Source organism: Antechinus flavipes, chromosome 1, assembly GCF_016432865.1.
Source record: "Antechinus flavipes isolate AdamAnt ecotype Samford, QLD, Australia chromosome 1, AdamAnt_v2, whole genome shotgun sequence".
Taxonomy (NCBI): domain Eukaryota; kingdom Metazoa; phylum Chordata; class Mammalia; order Dasyuromorphia; family Dasyuridae; genus Antechinus; species Antechinus flavipes.
In genome coordinates this window covers 7429983-7447870 of record NC_067398.1, presented here as the reverse complement: position 1 = coordinate 7447870, position 17888 = coordinate 7429983, and the positions used below count along the sequence as shown (strand labels likewise).

Below are 17888 nucleotides of genomic sequence, written 5' to 3'. Positions count from 1 at the left end.
TCCTCCAAAGGACTTAATGGAGCCACAGGGTTGGTCATGCAATAAGAGGGAAGGGGGAAGTGGGTATTGGCAGGAAGATTTGGGGGGAGCAGTCTCTGTAGAATCAGCTCCCCTTTTCTTTTTCCCCTCTCTTCCTTGCAGCAGAAGTACCCAAGAGACTAGACCTGAGGGAAGACTTCTGAGAGGAGACTGAAGCAACTGAGACACAGAGATCTCATTCAGAAGCTCATGAGGAGACAGACCGATGGTGTGCGTGTATGTGGTTGTGGTAGGAAGGGTAGGGAAGGATCTGAAATCCCCTAGTCAGTGTGAGCCTGAACTTTAGCCTTCTAGCCAGAGAATGGGAGTTTCTTGGGCAGCACCAGTTTTGGGAAGCTGGCTCATCAGTAATTCCCGAGGTTGAGAATTCAGGAACTGGCTTTCGAGAGGGAGAAAATTCCCCCCCAATATGTTTCTTGGTAAAAGAAACATGACCCCGGAGCTGAAGGACTAGAGCCACATCACAGAGTGGCGATTACTTTGATTTCCTTGGACAATTCAGATCGGATGTGAAGAGGGATTGTTTGAGTAACGTTCCCCAGAGTGTGCGTATTTTCCTGGAAGAGCACAAGCCACAAGATGGTAGGATGAGCCTTGGTGGGATTGTGTCAGAATGAGGGCCTTGGGACACTGATAACAGCTCCACGTTCAATGTCCTCCCAGGGAAGAAGGAGCTGGAAGTCTATTTGCCTGCATTATGTCTGTCTAAATCTATTATTGACCCGTACCGGTCCTAAATCTTTTGTGTATTTTCTGAGTGAAATAAAAGCTATCTCATGCTCTATGTGCATGCATTATCCTGATTGCTTATATGGAATCCAAAGACTCCTTTTACTCTACACGTAAGCCCATCCTCAGCTCTGTTTTGAAGATTTCCTAGAGAGCTTCCAGGCACAGATAATAAACTAAAGAAACTTTAGGATTGAACCTGGTCCACGTGAACTCAAAGGTCTTTGGGAGGGGGGAATGGAGCTCAGACCCTGGGCCATGAATTATAGAGGGTGGCGACGCAAATGGATGATCACTCTAAATGTAAAATTTGAGTAGGGAGACCCTTAGACAGGATGGGGGAGGATCTTTGAACTATAAAAATTCTTTTATTCTGTTTATAGACCTAGTATTGTGGCCAAATAAAATGGAGGAAAAACTTCTTCTTGTGCACCTTTAAAATGAATCAGCGGTAAGCGTTATAAGGGGATTAGAATTCCCAGCATCTTCCTTAGTCCAATTCTCATCTTCTTTCTACATCTGGAATAGTAGTTGAATGTAGAATGGGGCCCCCATCACTCAGAAGAAACTCCACCAAAGGGAGAGCTTTATTTAACTCCTTCAGTTTTTATTTGAATCACGACAAGAGCCAGCTCGTTATGACCACCGGTTCATCTGCTTACTCCTCTGTTATTGATGGTTCACCCACAAGAAACAGTTCATAAGGATGCGTTGATTCGATCTGGTTCCAAACTCCTCAGAAATCTCTATTTTGCTTCTGTGCTGAATGAATGCCCAGGGAAAGACTGCCCTGGAGGTCGGGGGTCCAAATTCTGGGTTTGCTCTGTGGCTTGGGTTACGTCACTTCATCATTCTCTTGGGAACTCTGCCTCCTCCTCTGTCAACTGAAGGGTCCGTGCTTGCCAAATCTCAGCTGCTTTTTAGTTCCAATTCTGTGATCTTCTGGTGAATACTCCCCAGGAAATTGGACTTGTTTTGATCTGAGTCGCCGGGAGCCCCCAAATCTGACACATATACAACCCAAGCATAACTCGTAATGGGGCTGTTTCCCTCTGTAGATATGTGTGCTTTTCCTGTCAAAGACATTTCACTGAAGGGATGTACTCTGTACTGTCTTCTGGCCAAGGAAGTCCTAAATCTGAATGGGTGAGGAGGCAGTTTGTCTCGGGGTGACCCTCTCCTTGCCTTTTAGGGAACTTCTGCTTTGAAGATGGCGGATCTCTAGGCAGGAGCACCATTTCCGGAGGGGTCCTCCACTTCCAGACCTCCAAGGAGGACCTTGTGGTTTTCTATGTTTTTCTGGATACCTCGTATCACTTTGTTTTTATAAGGCAAATGGGGCAAAGTGATTTGCCCGCGGCCATAGAACTAGTAAGTATTAGGCTGGACTAAAGTGGGGTCCTCCTGACTTGAGGACCGGTGCTCTATCCATTGCACCACCTGCCTGCCCCCTCACATCACTTTTTATTTACAAGTTCTATGCCTGGGTAATTTTTCAGCATTGACAACTGCCAAACCTTTTGTTCCAGCTTTTCCCCTCCTTCCCCCCACTCCCTCCCCCAGATGACAGGTTGACCAATACATGTTAAATATGTTAAAGTATAAGTTAAATAGAATATATGTCACATCACTTCTTCATCACTTCTTAAAGCACCATAATATCCTTTTGTTTTGTCGTTGAGTCACGTCTGAGTCTGTGATCCCAGTTGGAGTTTTCTTGGCCCGATCCTAGAAGGCTTCGCCCTTCCCTTCCATGTTCTACCACCTTCACCCATCCCACTTCCTTTGGCCGTTCATTTGTTCTCCAGTGGATGAACCCGGAGACACCTGTTTTATTTCCCGCTGGACCTTGGGGCCTCCTCCGTACAGCTCCATCGGACCATCCTTCTGTCCATTCCACAGTTCCCTGGAGAGAGCAGAAGGGAGCGGAGCGGGTCTCACATCAGGGGCTCTGGCCTGGTGGCCAAAGGGCCGGTGCCGGCCTCTTCCAGGCGGTGCCCTCTGATTTCCACTTTGGCCTGCGTGGCCGTTCTCTCGCCGAGCCCAAGGCAGGCTGGGGCCCACTCTGTTGTCTAAAACAATGGTTTCACTGTCACAACAATTACTCTGAAACCAAAGCTGGCTTTTACAAAGAAATAATACCTTGTAAAAAAGCAGCATTCTAAGAAAATTACATAGCGCCCACTTGATGGAATAATGAGCCCAAGCTTGGGGGACGGCCGCCATGACCTAATGCAATATTTAGCAGGAATATGCTGTATGTAGTTATTAATGTAAAAAGTCACATTCTGCATTCTTCTAATTTGTGGAAAATCTGTCATGAATTGCCAAGGAACCTCTGATTTTTGTACATAACCACATCAGAGATGGGGACTTTCTCTCCCCCCACCCTCTATGCGCCTTAAAATACATTCTTGTAAATGCTAAATTACTTTCAGACGTGTGATGCCCCTTTAAAAGGTTGGCTTGCTAAGTTTAGCAGTGATGCCTTTTAGAGAATTAACTTCCCCCCCATCTTTGCCTCTGAGGAGGAATTGATAAATCGCTCTTTGTTTTGGGGGGAGTGGCTGGTTTGGGAGGATTAGCACTTGGGGAACATTGGGGCCCAGAGAGGAGGGAGGGAGAGAGGGAAGGAGGTCCCCAGGAGCCATCCCAGGGGAGGGGGCTTTGTCCTTCCCCAGGGTGGCTGTGGAGAAGGGCCTCTATCTCTCTACCTCTCAAAGGAGGATCCGTGGGGAAAGGGAACATTTGCTGTCTGCAAATATTATCTCACTTGATCGGGAGCCGCACAGAGCACCGGCACCAAAGCAGAATGGCCCAGTGGGAGAGCACTAGACCTGAAGATCTTGGGTTCAAATTCGGCTCTGAGAGTCACAGTCTTTAGAGTTGGATGATACCCTGAGACGATCTATTTTACCTGGGTCAGAATGAAAGTCCCCACTTGTCCACACCCAACAAGGAGCCATCCAGCCTTTGTTTGAAGATCTCCAGAGAGAAGCGAACTGACATCTCTGATTTCCAAGAGGGTTCCCCATGGGGGTCCGGAAGGGGAAGACCAGTAGCCTGCAAAGGAATATCTCCAGATACTGCCTTCCCCCTTTTCTTTGGATGTAAAGATCCTTGACTTGGATCTTGGGTGGGACAATCTGTAGGATTTCTCTTAGGATGCTGAAATTCAGAGGGGGGCCTGACAATATATTTTTTATTGTAGAAAAGCTGAAATTCAGAGGGGGCCCTGACAGTATATTTATTATCAGCAGTATAGAAACAAGCAGGCACTCGGGTAGCAAGAGTAATAAGTTAAAAGCTACAAGGTGGTACCTCTTTCCTCTTGCTGATGGCCAAAGGAACGCCTTCTCGCACCCTCCTCTTCCAGCTCGGACATGGTGTAGTTGTGCCCTGTAGTCTGAGATGCTCCTCCCCCTTCCCTCCTGCACACCCCTCCACTCTTCAACGTCCCTGCAGGTTTGCAGCTTGGCTGGGCCCCGGAATATATTATCGGTTTTCCCAGCTCCTTCCTGTTCTTGTCTCCAGCATCCAGGTTCCAATGCACTCAAGTTCATATCAAAAGGCGGCGTCCCTGCCGGATGAGTCCAGATCTCCTTCCAAAGGCCCAGCTCTAGGAGGTCACTCAGGCCTTTGTGACTCGAAGCTACACTGGCTGCAGTTTTTGGCCAGGAACCCAGCCTCGGGAATAAAACCAGAGCTCCCTCGTGATGACCCTTCAGGCTCCCAGATCGTCAGCTTCCAATGACTGAAAGGTCAAGGAGGGAGGCCTGTACCTCGGGCCAAAAGGCCCCAGAGGAGGGGGAGGCCATTGTGTTTTCACCCCTTGCAGCGGCCCTCACACAGGAGCGAAGAAGTCCCAGAATGAAATGAAGAGAGGCGAAGAGAGTCCTCGGAGAGCCGGCCATTGTCTCCACGTGGATTCCTAGCCGGCCTCCCCTCTGGGGGGCTTTTCTCCGCTTCTGCTTCTGACACCAGATATTCCTCCTTCACCAGATACAATATTGGGGAAAACATTTCATTCAGTTTTAAACATGACCTTTAGACATCGGTCCAGTATCTACGTGGAGTTTATTGTGGCATAAATTTCTGGTGGTATTTTTTTTTGGGGGGAGAGCAAAGGGCTTTTCAGTTTTCCAACAAATCGCCCAGTGACTTCTGACCATATAGTACCTTAATGATAATAATAATAACAAAATGAATAATAATTACACATATCTAGAGTATTTTAGCTTTTGCTAAGTAATTTCTTTGGAACAGCTCCATGAAGTTGGTAAGGAGAATTGTTATTTACTGTATAGATGAGGGGAAAGAGAGGGAATAAACATTTATTAAGTGCCTACTATGTGCCACTTAATGTTATATTAAGCGGCTTACACATTTTATTTCATTTGATCCACACAACTACTCTGGAAGATATTCCCATTTTACAGATGAAGAAACTGAGGCAAATATGTTAAGTGACTTTTCCAGGGTCACACCATTAGTAAATAATCTGGTGTATTCTTTCCTAGGGCAGTGAGGTGGCCCAGAGGATAGTTACTTACTAGCTGTATGATCTTGGGCAAGTCACTTAACCCTGCCTGCCTCAATTTCCTCCTTTGTAAAATGAGCTGGAGAAGGAGATGGCAAACCACCCCAATACCTTTTCCAAGAAAACCCCAAATGGGGTTACCAAGAATCAGATATGACTGCCCCAACTGAACCACAAATGTTCTTTTAGATGCTTTTTAAAAGTTTGCAATTCTTTTTTTTTTTTTTTGAGAACTCTTTATTCATATCCTTTGACCCTTTTATTGGGATGGTTTTATAATTCTGTAATTATTATGTAAATTGTTTTCTAAGCTCCACTAGCTTCCCTCAAGCTAAGTTCCTCTAAGTCTTCCTGCTTCTCTGAATTTCTTTTCATCATTTCTTATGTCCTAGTGATATTCCATCACACAGCTCTGAAGCTAGTCCTCAGTGGCTGGCCCATTTTCAGGTCTTCGCTACCTCCCAAACCTCCTGCTCGGAATCTTTGGATCTCTGTAAGACTTTGCTTTCTATCCTTGACTTCTTGGAGATATCATGTATCTCCAGTGGCGAGATCACTCATTCCAATAGTTGGAACATTTTCTCTCTCTCCCCCGACTTTTTTGGGTGAGGGACAGAATTCTACACTTGTTTTCACACTGGTTGGACCAATTCACACGTATCATTCATGTCAAAGCTTTTCACTTTAATATAATTGATAGGGTTTCATTTCTCTTTTGTTATTTCCTTTATTTCTTGTTTGAGTTCTTTTGTTCTGGAATGGCAGTAGAAGGTGCTTCCTTTCATTTTTTAAGCGATGTGACCTTTGGGTGTTGGTTCTCAGGCTGTTTGAAGGTTATCATGGCACGTGGGATAAGTTTCTGTTTTAAACTGTTTTCCCCCTTTCCCAAATGACTTTCCGGCTTTCCCGGTAGTTCCTGATAAGCCGAGATCATTCAAATATCTCATCCTTTGGTTCTCTTAGAACCTTGGTCTGAGTCCTGGACAACTACGTAACCTCTTCCTTACCTTGAATATCAGCTTCCTATCGGCTCATTGCTCAGCCCCAGGGGGGACAACGAGGAGCAATGGGTAGAAGTTAAGGGCAGCATAGATTTCCACATTTATGCAAAAACATCTTCATGATCAGAGCTGACCGCTAACAGTTGTATGGTTCCCTCAGGGGAATGGGTTCCTCCTTCCAGGACATTTTCCAGGGAAGACTGTATGAGCACTTGGATGTTGTACATCCAGTGTACATCCAGGTGTACACAGGATGTTGTAGAACCTGGATCAGATTAAATGGTTTTAGAAGTATCTTTAATTAAATGGTTTTAAAAATATCTTTCAACTCTCAGGTTGTGGGATTTTGCTTGGATTTAAACAAGTTTAAAGGGCAAAAAAAAGGCATTTTAAGTACAGAGTCAACTTGAGGAAACCACTAAAGTGAAATGGTGAATGGTCCTTTTTGGCTGAAGCGGGGAGCAGACAGTGGAGACGTGGTCCGAGGCTTTGGAGACCCTTGAATGCCGAGTTAAGAAGACTGACCTTTATTTGCATGTGAGGGGGGGATTGCAGAGCTCTGAGTGGATATGACATCAGCAGACTCACATACACATCATCTCAATTTTCATGTCCTTGCATTTTGGGTTGGGGAGTTTCTGTATATATTTGTCTTCATCATGAATCAGAAAGAAACCAAAGAGAATATTCTTGTAAAATGCTCTATCCCATCTCCTGGCAGAAGAGACTGACCCTGTCTTTTCCCCTTCAGGTGGCCTGTCTGAGCCAAGTGGCGGCCAATTACCTCATTGCTGGAAAGGAAGCCGGGCGCTGGGGCACTGCCCACGGCAGCATCGTCCCCTACCAGGTGCGTGCCAAAAGATGCTACCTTTGGGTGCCACTCGGGTCGCCGTAGCCCGAGGAAAGGTCGGCCGGCCCTCCCGGCCTTTAGAGTGTTCCATAACAGGCCGTTCTTGGGCAAATCAGATTCCCTGCAGAGCCCGAGCCGGGCTTGTTTCTTCAGGAGCAGATTGGTAACCAGAGCCTGCAGGGGATCAAAGGCTCCGGCTGAAAGGGAGCCACTCTGGAGCTCATGTTACGGCCTGGCCATTGTTACCCAAGGGAAATTCAGCCTCAACAGATTTATGAAAACGTGATTTGTTTCTAAAAATACTTTGTGAACGTTTATTATTTTTATTTTTAGCAGCACTATAAGGTTAAGCCCGATAGAACTGACCCAAGGAAAAACACCTAAGCAAAACAAACTTGCGTGTCTGTTCACATGCGGCCCAGGGGCCGGGGGTCCGCGGCCTTTCTTTAGGGGCTGGGGGGTCCGTGGCCTTTCTTTAGGGGCCAGGGAAATGCGTTTCCTCTTCAGCTTTCTGGAGTCCAGACGGCTCAGTCTGGGACTGAATTCGGAGGTGTTTAGGGACTGGGCTGTTCTGTCACACGTAGGGTCGCAGGCGTCTCTGAGTTGCTCATTGTTGTCCTTTCTTTTTGCCCAGTAAGATTTCCAAAGATTCGCCGGTTGGTTCCTCCATTTCCCAGCCCACGGGTACCCACTCTGGCAGAAGTCAGAGTCAAAGGCCTTAGTGATGGGCTGCATGACGTTCAGCTCCGGATGGGGCCAGATGATTTTTGTTGCAGGGTATAATTGTACCTTGGAGAAAAGAAAAGGGTCCGAGGGTCATAGATATGGGCTCAGCTCTTCTCTTGGCTTAGAGGTATAATTACATTAACTATGGCACCGTGACTGGAGAGCCGGGCTTGCAGTCAGGAAGAGCTGAGTTATGTTATTTAGCCTTTTTTTGTGTCCGTTTTTCTGTAAAATGGGGATAATAATAATTCCATCTCTCAGGGTTGTTGTGAGGAGCAGATGAGACATAAAAAGCCCTTAGCCCCCTACTGGGCCTGTAGTAGTGTTCCCTTCCCCCTTAGGTCTGCCTTACCTTTGCTGCTCTGTGCAAACATGAGAGGTGGTTTTGGAAAATAAATCAAAACTCCCAAGTGGCCCTCTCTGAATATTTTAGAGTCAACATGTGGGTGATTTTGGCTCCTATCCCTCATTATTTGTACTGACAAATGAAGAGCATCTTTAGTTTTTAGGGATCCCACATTGTTAGCTTTAGGCAAACATGTCCTCTCCTTGGGCCTCAGTTTCCCCCTCTGTAAAAGGGAGAGAGGCATTCTCTTTGTCCACAGAGGATCCCGAGGAGCCGGGGGGCAGCCTCAGAGGCTGAAGTTCTGGGGAGGGTACCCTCAAAGGAAAGTTCCCTGAGCACCCTGTATGTAGAAAGACCCTAGACTCAAGCGGGCGCTCTGAAGGCTCGTCATCTCCCCTGAGGACAAACTAACAGAGTGTGAAATTCTATGACTTTGCATCGATTGAGTAAAGGAAACATTCCCTGCGTCCTCCCCAGCAGCACCCAAACCCCCCCGGGGATGGCTCTCTGGTGGAAAGAGCGGCTGTCTGTTTGTGTTCTGTGGGTATGGCGTCTCCCTCTTTACTTTGAGAAGAAAATAATCCACTCATTCGATTAAGAGACAATTATTGATCTCCGACCATGGGGAGGGATGTGGTCTGGTGGCGTAGTATTCTCGCCAGTAGTATTCTTGTTGTCAGAAGGTCTGGGTTCAAATGCTGCTGCTCGTACTTATCAGTTGTGTGATCTTGTTGAGGTATAAAAGGAGACCCCAAAAGGCTGGGTCATAGACCAGTGTCGCGGGGTGTCTCAAAAGAATTTGCAGACTTGAACCCATCTCCATGTCAAGGGGCAAAATTTATCATAATAAACACCAATTGAAGCAGGCTAAGTTCCAAAAGGATTTAGCAAAGAACCAGGAGCAAAAAGACAAATTTGTAGGAAAAGACAGAGATCTGGTTTTTCATGTCCCTGATGTGCTAATTTTATGGCTTAGAGACGGAACTGAGGAGTGGTCTGGGCTGCATCTCAATATTGAATTTTACAGTTTAGAGGTGGTGTTAAGGAGTGGTCTGGGAAGCACCTCACCATTTGTCTCAGAAACTCTGTTATTGTTGACCAACAGATTGTTATCTGGCAGTCAGCAATGGTTCTAGGACTATAATAGAGTATTCCTAAACCAGGAGACTTTTAGGATCATTGACAGGACAGATGGTTAGAACAATAGCACTTCTAAGGTCTGGGGGCCTCAGGATTACTGCTATATTTCTCCTAGAAGCTGCACCCCCATCAGGCTTGGACAAGCCATCTCTGTCTCATCAACTCAATCTTAGATGGGCTGTAAGCTCTGCCGGGAAAAGGCCTTCCCTTCCTGAACAAAACACAGATTTCTGACATTAGACCTCCTGGTTTAACATGCAACATGCGTACTTGGTGAGGGGCCGGATTGCAAGGCAAAAACTTCCTGAAGGAATTGCCTTCAAAAGCCCTTTTCTGGTTCCGGTCAGTTAGTGCCCAAATGGCCCTGAAACACTCAGCCAATCATTTGGCTGAAAGAGCCCCTGCTTGGCTTTGGGACCCCACCCCCACTTTGGAGGTTCTTTCCCCTCACTTCCCGTTGGTCATTGATAGCTTCAGGGCTGCCCAAGGTTACTGAAGACTCACTTCCCTCCGCTCTCAGCAGCCCCTTCTCTCCCTTCCGTTCCCCTCCCTGAACCTGCTCTCACCCAATGGTCTGGAAAAGGACCTAAAGTAGTCAGTGCAGGCCCCCCATCACAAATGAGGGAGCACAAAGGCCTGCAGCCTGCTCATGCCCTCAGGGCTCTCCCACTGCTTTTGGATCTTCCCCACTTCTATGTTTTAGATGCTGCCCTGTTCCATGACTTGTGGCTATGGGGCAATGTCAGGAGACTGTGGATCCCGGAAAATTGAATTTTGTTTCTGGGAGAAGCTTTGGATCAGTGAGAGCAGCTCCACACCCTAAGGGCCTTCTTCAGTTCTTGACCAAGCTCTCTGCCCACCTGTAGCATCCTTTCCAGATCGATGAACCGTTACCCAAGCTCTGCTGACTTTGGACATCCGGTCATCAGCTTTGGGAATTCATCTACTTACATGTGAAGGGCACCGGACTGGACACTGCAGGGGGGTATGGAACCCTTGCCTCTGACAAAGCAGAGGAAGAATCTCAGAGCCACGGGGGTCTCCTGGTGGGAGAAACTCCTAGACTCATTTCTCCTTAAAGACAGAAGCATCGTCTCAGTCTCCTGTGCTCGTGGACACTGGGCTGGTTTGTTCGGAGCTTTATTATCCCCGAGGAACAAGAGAAGGTTTATGAGGGTCTTCCTGTAGGAGGCCACAATCATCTTGTTTCCTCTCCGAGGAGACCTGGTTAGGGCGCTGTGATTAAGGGATAAAGGCAGATTTGGGCTGACTGTAACTTACATACCAAGATGGGCTCAAGATATGTTTATAAACCCTGGTCTGTTTCCAATTTTAAAAATAGATTTGGAGACTATTTTTATGGGTGAATGCCAGGATAATTATCATTCCAATTTTAATAATAGAAACAGTTTAGTACCTAATCTGACTTGTCTGTATTTTGAGCTGAAAGCCCAGAGCAGATGACTCTTGGGAATCTCAGAAAATTAGGGCAAAAACGGGTTCTCTGTTCATCTCCTTGGACCCTCATTAAACCCTCTCTGAAATCGTATCCTTATTCATCTTATTCCTGTTAAAATCTGCAATGATACACTGATTATAGGGTATTAATGGACTGAATGTAAATTCCTGAAAGGTAGAGATGCTTGCTTTTCCCAAAATAGCCAATTCCTTATTGTTCAGGAGGATTATCCAATTTGGACGCTGATTCTTTCTTCTCTTCTTTTTAGTCACCCAATTTTTGAATACTTTGCACCTCATTTATCATTTTCCTCAGGGATATAAAAACAGATGAAAATCCCAAGCAGGCAATTTTTCTACTCATTAGCCACCTTGTCTTGGATTTTCCCTGAGATAGGCTGAAAGGAAAGATTAGAAGATCATTTCAAAGACTGTTTTTACTTTTGGATTATCTATGCCAACTTGATTTCTCATTGCCATGAAAATGGCGGCCAGGTTTCAGCTACCATCTTCCCATCTTCCTTTTCTACTCAGCTAAGTTGATCTCTATTTTATCCAGACTTCTCTGTTTACTTTTAAAGCCCAACATTACCTGGCTCCCCACTATTTTCCAGTGTCATTGGACATTATTCCTCTCTGGTGTGTGTGTGTGTGTGTTTGTGTGTGTGTGTGTGTGTGTGTGTGTGTGTGTATGCGTGTACATGCTGTCTATCCATTTGCTTATTAATCTATTTTCTATTTATATGGCATACATTTATATGCTTATTTTAAAATATTTATTTATATGTTTTTATTTACTTGTGGTCTCCCCCATTCGAATGTAAACTTTCTGAAAGGAGAGATTATTTTTGTATTTATATCCTCAGTCCTTGGCATACCATAGGTGCTTGATAAATGTTTGTTGATTATTAGGTATTTATCAAGCACCTACTATGTGTCAAGCTCTATGATGACTATAGGACCAAAAGGAAACATCCCCATTTTTAAGGAGCTCACATCCCACCATATACGAGTGCAATGGAACTTTTGAGGCAAGTTGCCAACCTAGCTGTTGAGGGATGGGGAGACCCCACATAGACAGTTGCACATGACTCAGAGTGTTTCCTTTTATAATTCTTTCTTCTCTTTCTATGCTGTAAATGTAGAGGTATGCAAAGGAGAGAAAACAAGCTTGTGATTTCATTAACTGGAGAATTTTGTCGAGGAAATTCCCTTCGTGACCCAGATTGACACTTTCTCTGCCATTTTTTCTGAGAGGTGAAGGACCTGTGTTGTGGGAGAGCCTGAAGCTGGGGACTACCCCAGCCGGCACCAACAATATTTTAAAAATGGCATTTTAGCAATGGAAAGAGAGAACCACAAAAAGGAGAAACTGAAAATCCAACTTACTCTGGGGACATTTCCGGCATCCAACCGGGGAACCACAACAAGGAAACATTCTTGGTGGCATTGGAGGAAGGACGAATGTTTGGTTTGGTTCTCCAAGATTTTTTAAATAGTATTTATTTTTTTCCAATTACATGTTAAGACAATTTTTAACATTCTTCTTTTTTTATTAAAGCTTTTTATTTTTCAAAACATATGCATGGACAATTCTTCATCATTAGCTCTTGTAAAACCCTGTGTTCCAATTTCCCTTCCCTTCCCCCATGCCCTTCTCTAGATGGCAAGTAGTCCAGTATATGTTAAACATGGTAGAAATAGATGTTAAATCCACTATATGTATACATATTTGTATAATTATTGTACCACACAAGAAAAAAAGAGAAGCAAAATAAAATGCAAGTAAATAACAACGAGAAGAGTGAAAATGCTATGTGGTGATCCACACTCAGTCCTCTCTCTTCATCACTGAACAATTGGAACTGGTTTGAATCATCTCATTTAACATTCATTCTTAAAAAGTTTTGAGTTCCATTTTTTTTCCTTCCTTCCCTCCTTCCTTCTCCCTCCTTTCTAACATAGCAACCTATGGGTTATATATGTACAATCATGGAAAACATATTTCCATATTAGTCATATGATGAAAAAAGAAACAGACCAAAAGGAAAAAAAAAACTCATGAAAAAAATAAAGTGAAAATAACATGCTAGGATCTGCCTTCAGGTCCAGAGAGCATTTTCCATCATGAGCCTTTGGGTGTTGTCTTAGATTGCGATGCTGAATCATCTCACAATGTCGCTGCTCCTGTGGACAACGTTCTCCTGGTTTTGCTCACTTTACTTTGCATCAGTTCGTGAAAGCCTTTCTAAGTTTTTCTGCAATCTGTCTGCTCATTTAGTATTCCATTGATTATTCCATTGCATTTATGTTCCACAACTTGTGTTGATGGACATTCCCTCAATTACCAATTCTTTGCCAAACAAAAGAGCTGTTATATTTTTATTCATGTAAGTCTTCTTTCTTTTTCTTTGGTCACTTCAGGATGTATTTCTGGATCAAAGGACATGCCATTTGATTGGCCTTTGGGCATCATCCTAAATTGTTCTCCAGAATGGTTGGATCAGTTCACAACTCCACCAATTTTCTGCAACATTTATCATTTTCATTTTTTGTCATGTTAGCCAATCTGATAGATGTGAGATGGTGCCTCAGAGTTGTTTTAATGTATATTTCTCTAATTGATGAGGATTTAGAGCATTTCTTCAGATAACTATAGACAGCTTTAATTTCTTCATCTGAAAACTACCCATTCATAGCCTTTGACCATTTATCAATTGGAAAATGGCTCATATTCTTATAAATTAGACTTAGTTCTTTATATAGCTTAGAAAGGAGGCTTTATCAGAGACACTTATTGTAAATATTGTTTTCCAATTTTCTATTCCCTTCCAGTCCTGGTGCATTGTTTTTGTTTGATGACTTTAAAATTTAATGTAATGAAACTTCTCCATTTCTTATCTTGTAAAAATCTCTTGTTTAATCAAAAATTCTTCCCTTCTCCATAGATAAGATTTTTCTAAAACTAGGGAAGCTGGAAATAACACCTATATGTATGCATATCTGTTTGTGTAGATATGTTATATATATGTTTATTAAAAAGTTATAGGCCCTCAGTCTAGAACTGCTTGACTATTTTTCTAGAAAACTTTTCATTCTGATTGAAAACCAATGATGATCATTAAGAATCAAGAGAGGAGGGCTTCGACTGGCAAGCTAAGAGCTCTCCTCTTTCTGTCAAGGGCTGAAACTTTTGAGTCTATGCACTGAGGTCAGGACAGCCAAGCACTTAAGGCTAACTATTGATTGGACAATACTCTATGGGCATGTGCTTGGAAAATGGCCCTTCCCACTATCCTGTGCTGGCTCGATGATTGGTGTATACAGAGGATTGTTGGAGGGACTAGGGGGTGGAGTAAGACTAGCCAGGGTCACTTTTGGCAGTAGACGAGGAGGAAGGTGGTTGCGGAGATTCTACTTCCATCTCCTTCACTTCTACCCCTAAAGACCAAGAATAAAGACTCAGGACTTTTGCTTATCCCGACTCCGGCTGATTCTGGGATGTCTGGGGTGCTAGCGCGGTCATAATACCTTTCTTCCTTTTTCCTCCAGCTGTCCCTCCTTCCCTGAGAATTGCCTTGATCAGCGTTTAATCGAAAACTGTAGTTCTAGGCCATGGTTTACAATGAAATGAACGTTTCTTAATGTAGAGAACATGCCGCTCCTCAATTCCTACTAAGAGACAAATATGTTCTTGATCTGCAAACCTAGTAAAGAGGGAGTTGCAAAAAGAATATCAGACTTTGTTTCTTAATTTTTTGGTTTGTTTTTGACATGACCTTTTCAGGATCTGTCCCCAGCGCAGAAAACCCTTCCCTTCTGCAGATGGACACTTTTTCTGTTGCTGAGCATCTTATGGAGTCACTTGTTGAAATGGTTCCACTAGATGGCAATGTCTTAGAAGAAGGGCTTGAAATCCAGTCCTCTCGAAGTCATTGTGCAATGACTTTTTTAGGGACGAATATCATAACACATTGACAAATAGAATACAGAGTTAGCCAAGCCCACCAACTGTCCGTCATAAAAAGGTGAGATAGTTACAATTCACTATTAGAAATACAACCATAAGTTGTAAAAATTATGACTCAATCAACACAGGTATGAGACAAGAGCTAATGTTCAGAGAAGTGTGAACTTTTCTAAAGTGTGTCACACACGAGCAGTGAAGGTAGAAAGCTTAGTCTACACTTGTCTCTTTAAAGACCAAGTATTTCTCATTGAAAATCCCAAGGGCTTACCTGAACCTGTGCCCCCCCAGCTCTTTGCCACTGACTGCCCCCACGTCACCCCTGCTGCTTCAGGTTTCAGTACCTTTGTCCTATCTCAATACTCAAAGCTTCTAGACAGCGACACAATTCATAAACTATTCTAACAATTGCTATAATCATATTAACATAATCATATAATTTTTTCTATTTCTCTTATCGATATGACTTAAAGATGAGAAGATAATGAAGGGAATAAACCTCTACAAAAAGGCAGGAACACAGATGTTTGTAGATGATATGATTTTTGTATCGAAAAAAGGAAGGAATTGGGTCTGCTCTCCTTAGAATTGGATCCCGTTTTTCTTTGAACATTTTGAAGTCTGGCCTCCTAAAATCCAGGGGTTTGTCGGATCGTTTGCTGTTTTCTTCTTCTCTTTTTCAAGTTCCAGAGTGTAGGAAATCCCATCTTTCATTTCGAAAACCTGCTGGATCCTTATGGGTGAGAGCCAGCTCCAGGTTGCCTGTTCACCTCCATGCGTCTTCTTCCCTTTGGACTCAGTTGTCCTTCTGGGTCATTGTTCTTTTGGCCAGCTCCTCTTCTGTTCCCACCACTGGGTTCCAATCTCACCTAGAAACCTCAGTGTCACTTTGGCCAAGTCACTATCTCCCGATCTCCATTTCCTTCTTGGAAAAGTGAGGGAGTCCGCTGAGATGATCGCTGAGGTACTACTGGCTCTTGGTCCACCCGACTCTTGCCTTTTCCCAGGCCTGACCCACCTTTTCCTGTTCTTCTCTTCATTTGGTCCTTTTCTACCTTCTTCATCTCCTGCACTTCCTCTTCATCCTCTGCCTTCTCCTCCTTCTCCCCATCTTCCACTACCTTTACTTCCTTTTCCTTCTCTTTTTTCCTTTCTCTTCCTTCTCATCCTCCACTTCTTCTCTCTCTTCCATCACACCCCCTTCTTCTCTTTCTCTTCCTGTTCTTCACCTCCTCCTTCTTGCTTCCTCTATCATTTCCATCTCTTCTTCCTCCTTATTCTCTCCTTCCTTCTCCCTTCATCCTTCTCTCTCTTCCATTATATTTCTTTTCTTTCTCTTTCTTGTTCTCCTTCACCTCCTCCTTCTTGCTTCCTCTATCCTTTCCATCTCTTCTTCCTCCTTATTCTCTCCCTCCTTCTCCCTGTCTTCCTTCATCCTCCTCTCTCTTCCATCACATCCCTTTCTTTTCTTTCTCTTCCTTGATCCTCTTTTTACCTCCTTCTTGCTTCCTCTATCCTTTCCATCTCTTCTTCCTCTTCTTCCTCCCCTTTCTCTACCATCTCGCAGAAGCCCGATTCCTGGGGTGGGAGCGGGCGGGGAGGAAGCACATTGGGCGGGGGGCGGGGGGGGGGTGACAGCCATCTCCCCGGGACTGCCCAAACCCTCAGAGTGTCAGGTTAGAGCTGGGTCCGGTCGGCCGGATTTTACAGAGAGGGAAACTGAGGTCTCGGATTAGAAACTTGCCGATGGTCACAGAAGAAAGTTTGTAGAGCCCTGAACTGTAGTCAAGGTAAGAGTCAGATGGAGTCCTGGGCTCCCAAGCCGTCCGGCAGGGGGCGCCCTGAGAGACGAGCCCCGGGGAGACCCAAGAAGTGGCTCAGCCCTGCTCCCTCCCCCCGAATCCGGGCTCCGGCACCTGCCTGAAAAGGCTCATCCGGGCCCTGCTTCTGGGGGAAGCCCAAGGGGCTGCTGTTCGAGAGCGCGGCCGCTAGATGTCACTCTTGTAATCCCGTAGCGGGCCGCGCTCTGCTCGAGGCCGATTGTCAAGTCATTGAGAGCTCTTCAATTAGCGTAAAAGACAAGCCCGGAGGCCCGCGGGCGCGGCTGCGGAGGCCCTTCACTGCGGCTGATCGCAGCAAGTGGCCGGGCGGGACTGTCCGGCGCAGCGAGGCGCTGGGGTGGCTCCGGTAGAGTCAGGAGGGAGACGGGAGCCGTCCGTCAGCGCCTCGGCCCTCCTGCTGGTCCCACAATGCACAGCGCCCCCAAGCGCTATACGGGGACGGGCATAGGTGCGGGGGGGGGGGGGGGGGGGAGGGGCGGTGTATACAGGGAGACAGAGACAGAGAGGGAGGGAGAGACAGGGAGAGACAAAGAGAGAGAGAGACAGAGACAGAGACAGAGACAGAGACAGAGAGAGACAGAGACAGACAGAGAGGGAGAGAGAGAGAGACAAAGAGTCAGAGAGAGAGACAGAGAGAGAGAGCCAGAGACAGAGAGAGACAGAGAAACAGACAGAAATAAAGAGACAGAGAGACAGAGAGAGAGAGACAGACACACACAGAGAGAGACAGAGACACAGTCACACACAGAAAAAGAGACAGAAACAGAGAGACAGAGAGACAAAGAGTCAGAGAGAGAGACAGAGAGAGACAGAGAGAGAGAGAGACAGAGAGAGAGACAGAGAGAGACAGAGAGAGACAGAGAGAGACAGAGAGAGACAGAGACAGAGAGAGAGAGACAGAGGAAGGGAAGAGGGACAGAGAAACAGACAAATAAAGAGACAGAGAGAGGCAGACACACAAAGAGACAGAGACACAGTCACACACAGAAAAAGAGACAGAAACAGAGACAGAGAAACAGACAGAGACAGAGAGACAGAGACAGAGGAAGGGAAGATAGAGACAGAGAGAGACAGAGACAGAGAGAGAAATAGAGAGAGGGGGGAGAAGAGAGGGGGGAAGGGGAGAGAGAGAAGGAGAGAGGGGGGAGGTGGAGAGGGAGAAGGAGAGGGAGGGGGAGAGAAAGAACCCGTTCCCCGTCGATCTTTGGGGTCTGGGAGATATTTAAGGATGATTTTGCGAAGGGGGCAGAG

The 17888-nt window shown here is 45.3% G+C and overlaps 1 protein-coding gene across 2 annotated transcripts in view; it reads left to right on the top strand.

Annotated features, from left to right (window-relative positions):
- The window catches only part of SUGCT (succinyl-CoA:glutarate-CoA transferase), a 558844-nt gene that overhangs the window by 87173 nt on the left and 453783 nt on the right, over nt 1-17888 (top strand). For both annotated transcript variants that reach the window (XM_051978583.1, XM_051978590.1), the window contains exon 9: nt 7061-7156. In XM_051978583.1, the coding sequence (XP_051834543.1) occupies nt 7061-7156 (96 nt within the window). The remainder of the gene's footprint in view (nt 1-7060; nt 7157-17888) is intronic.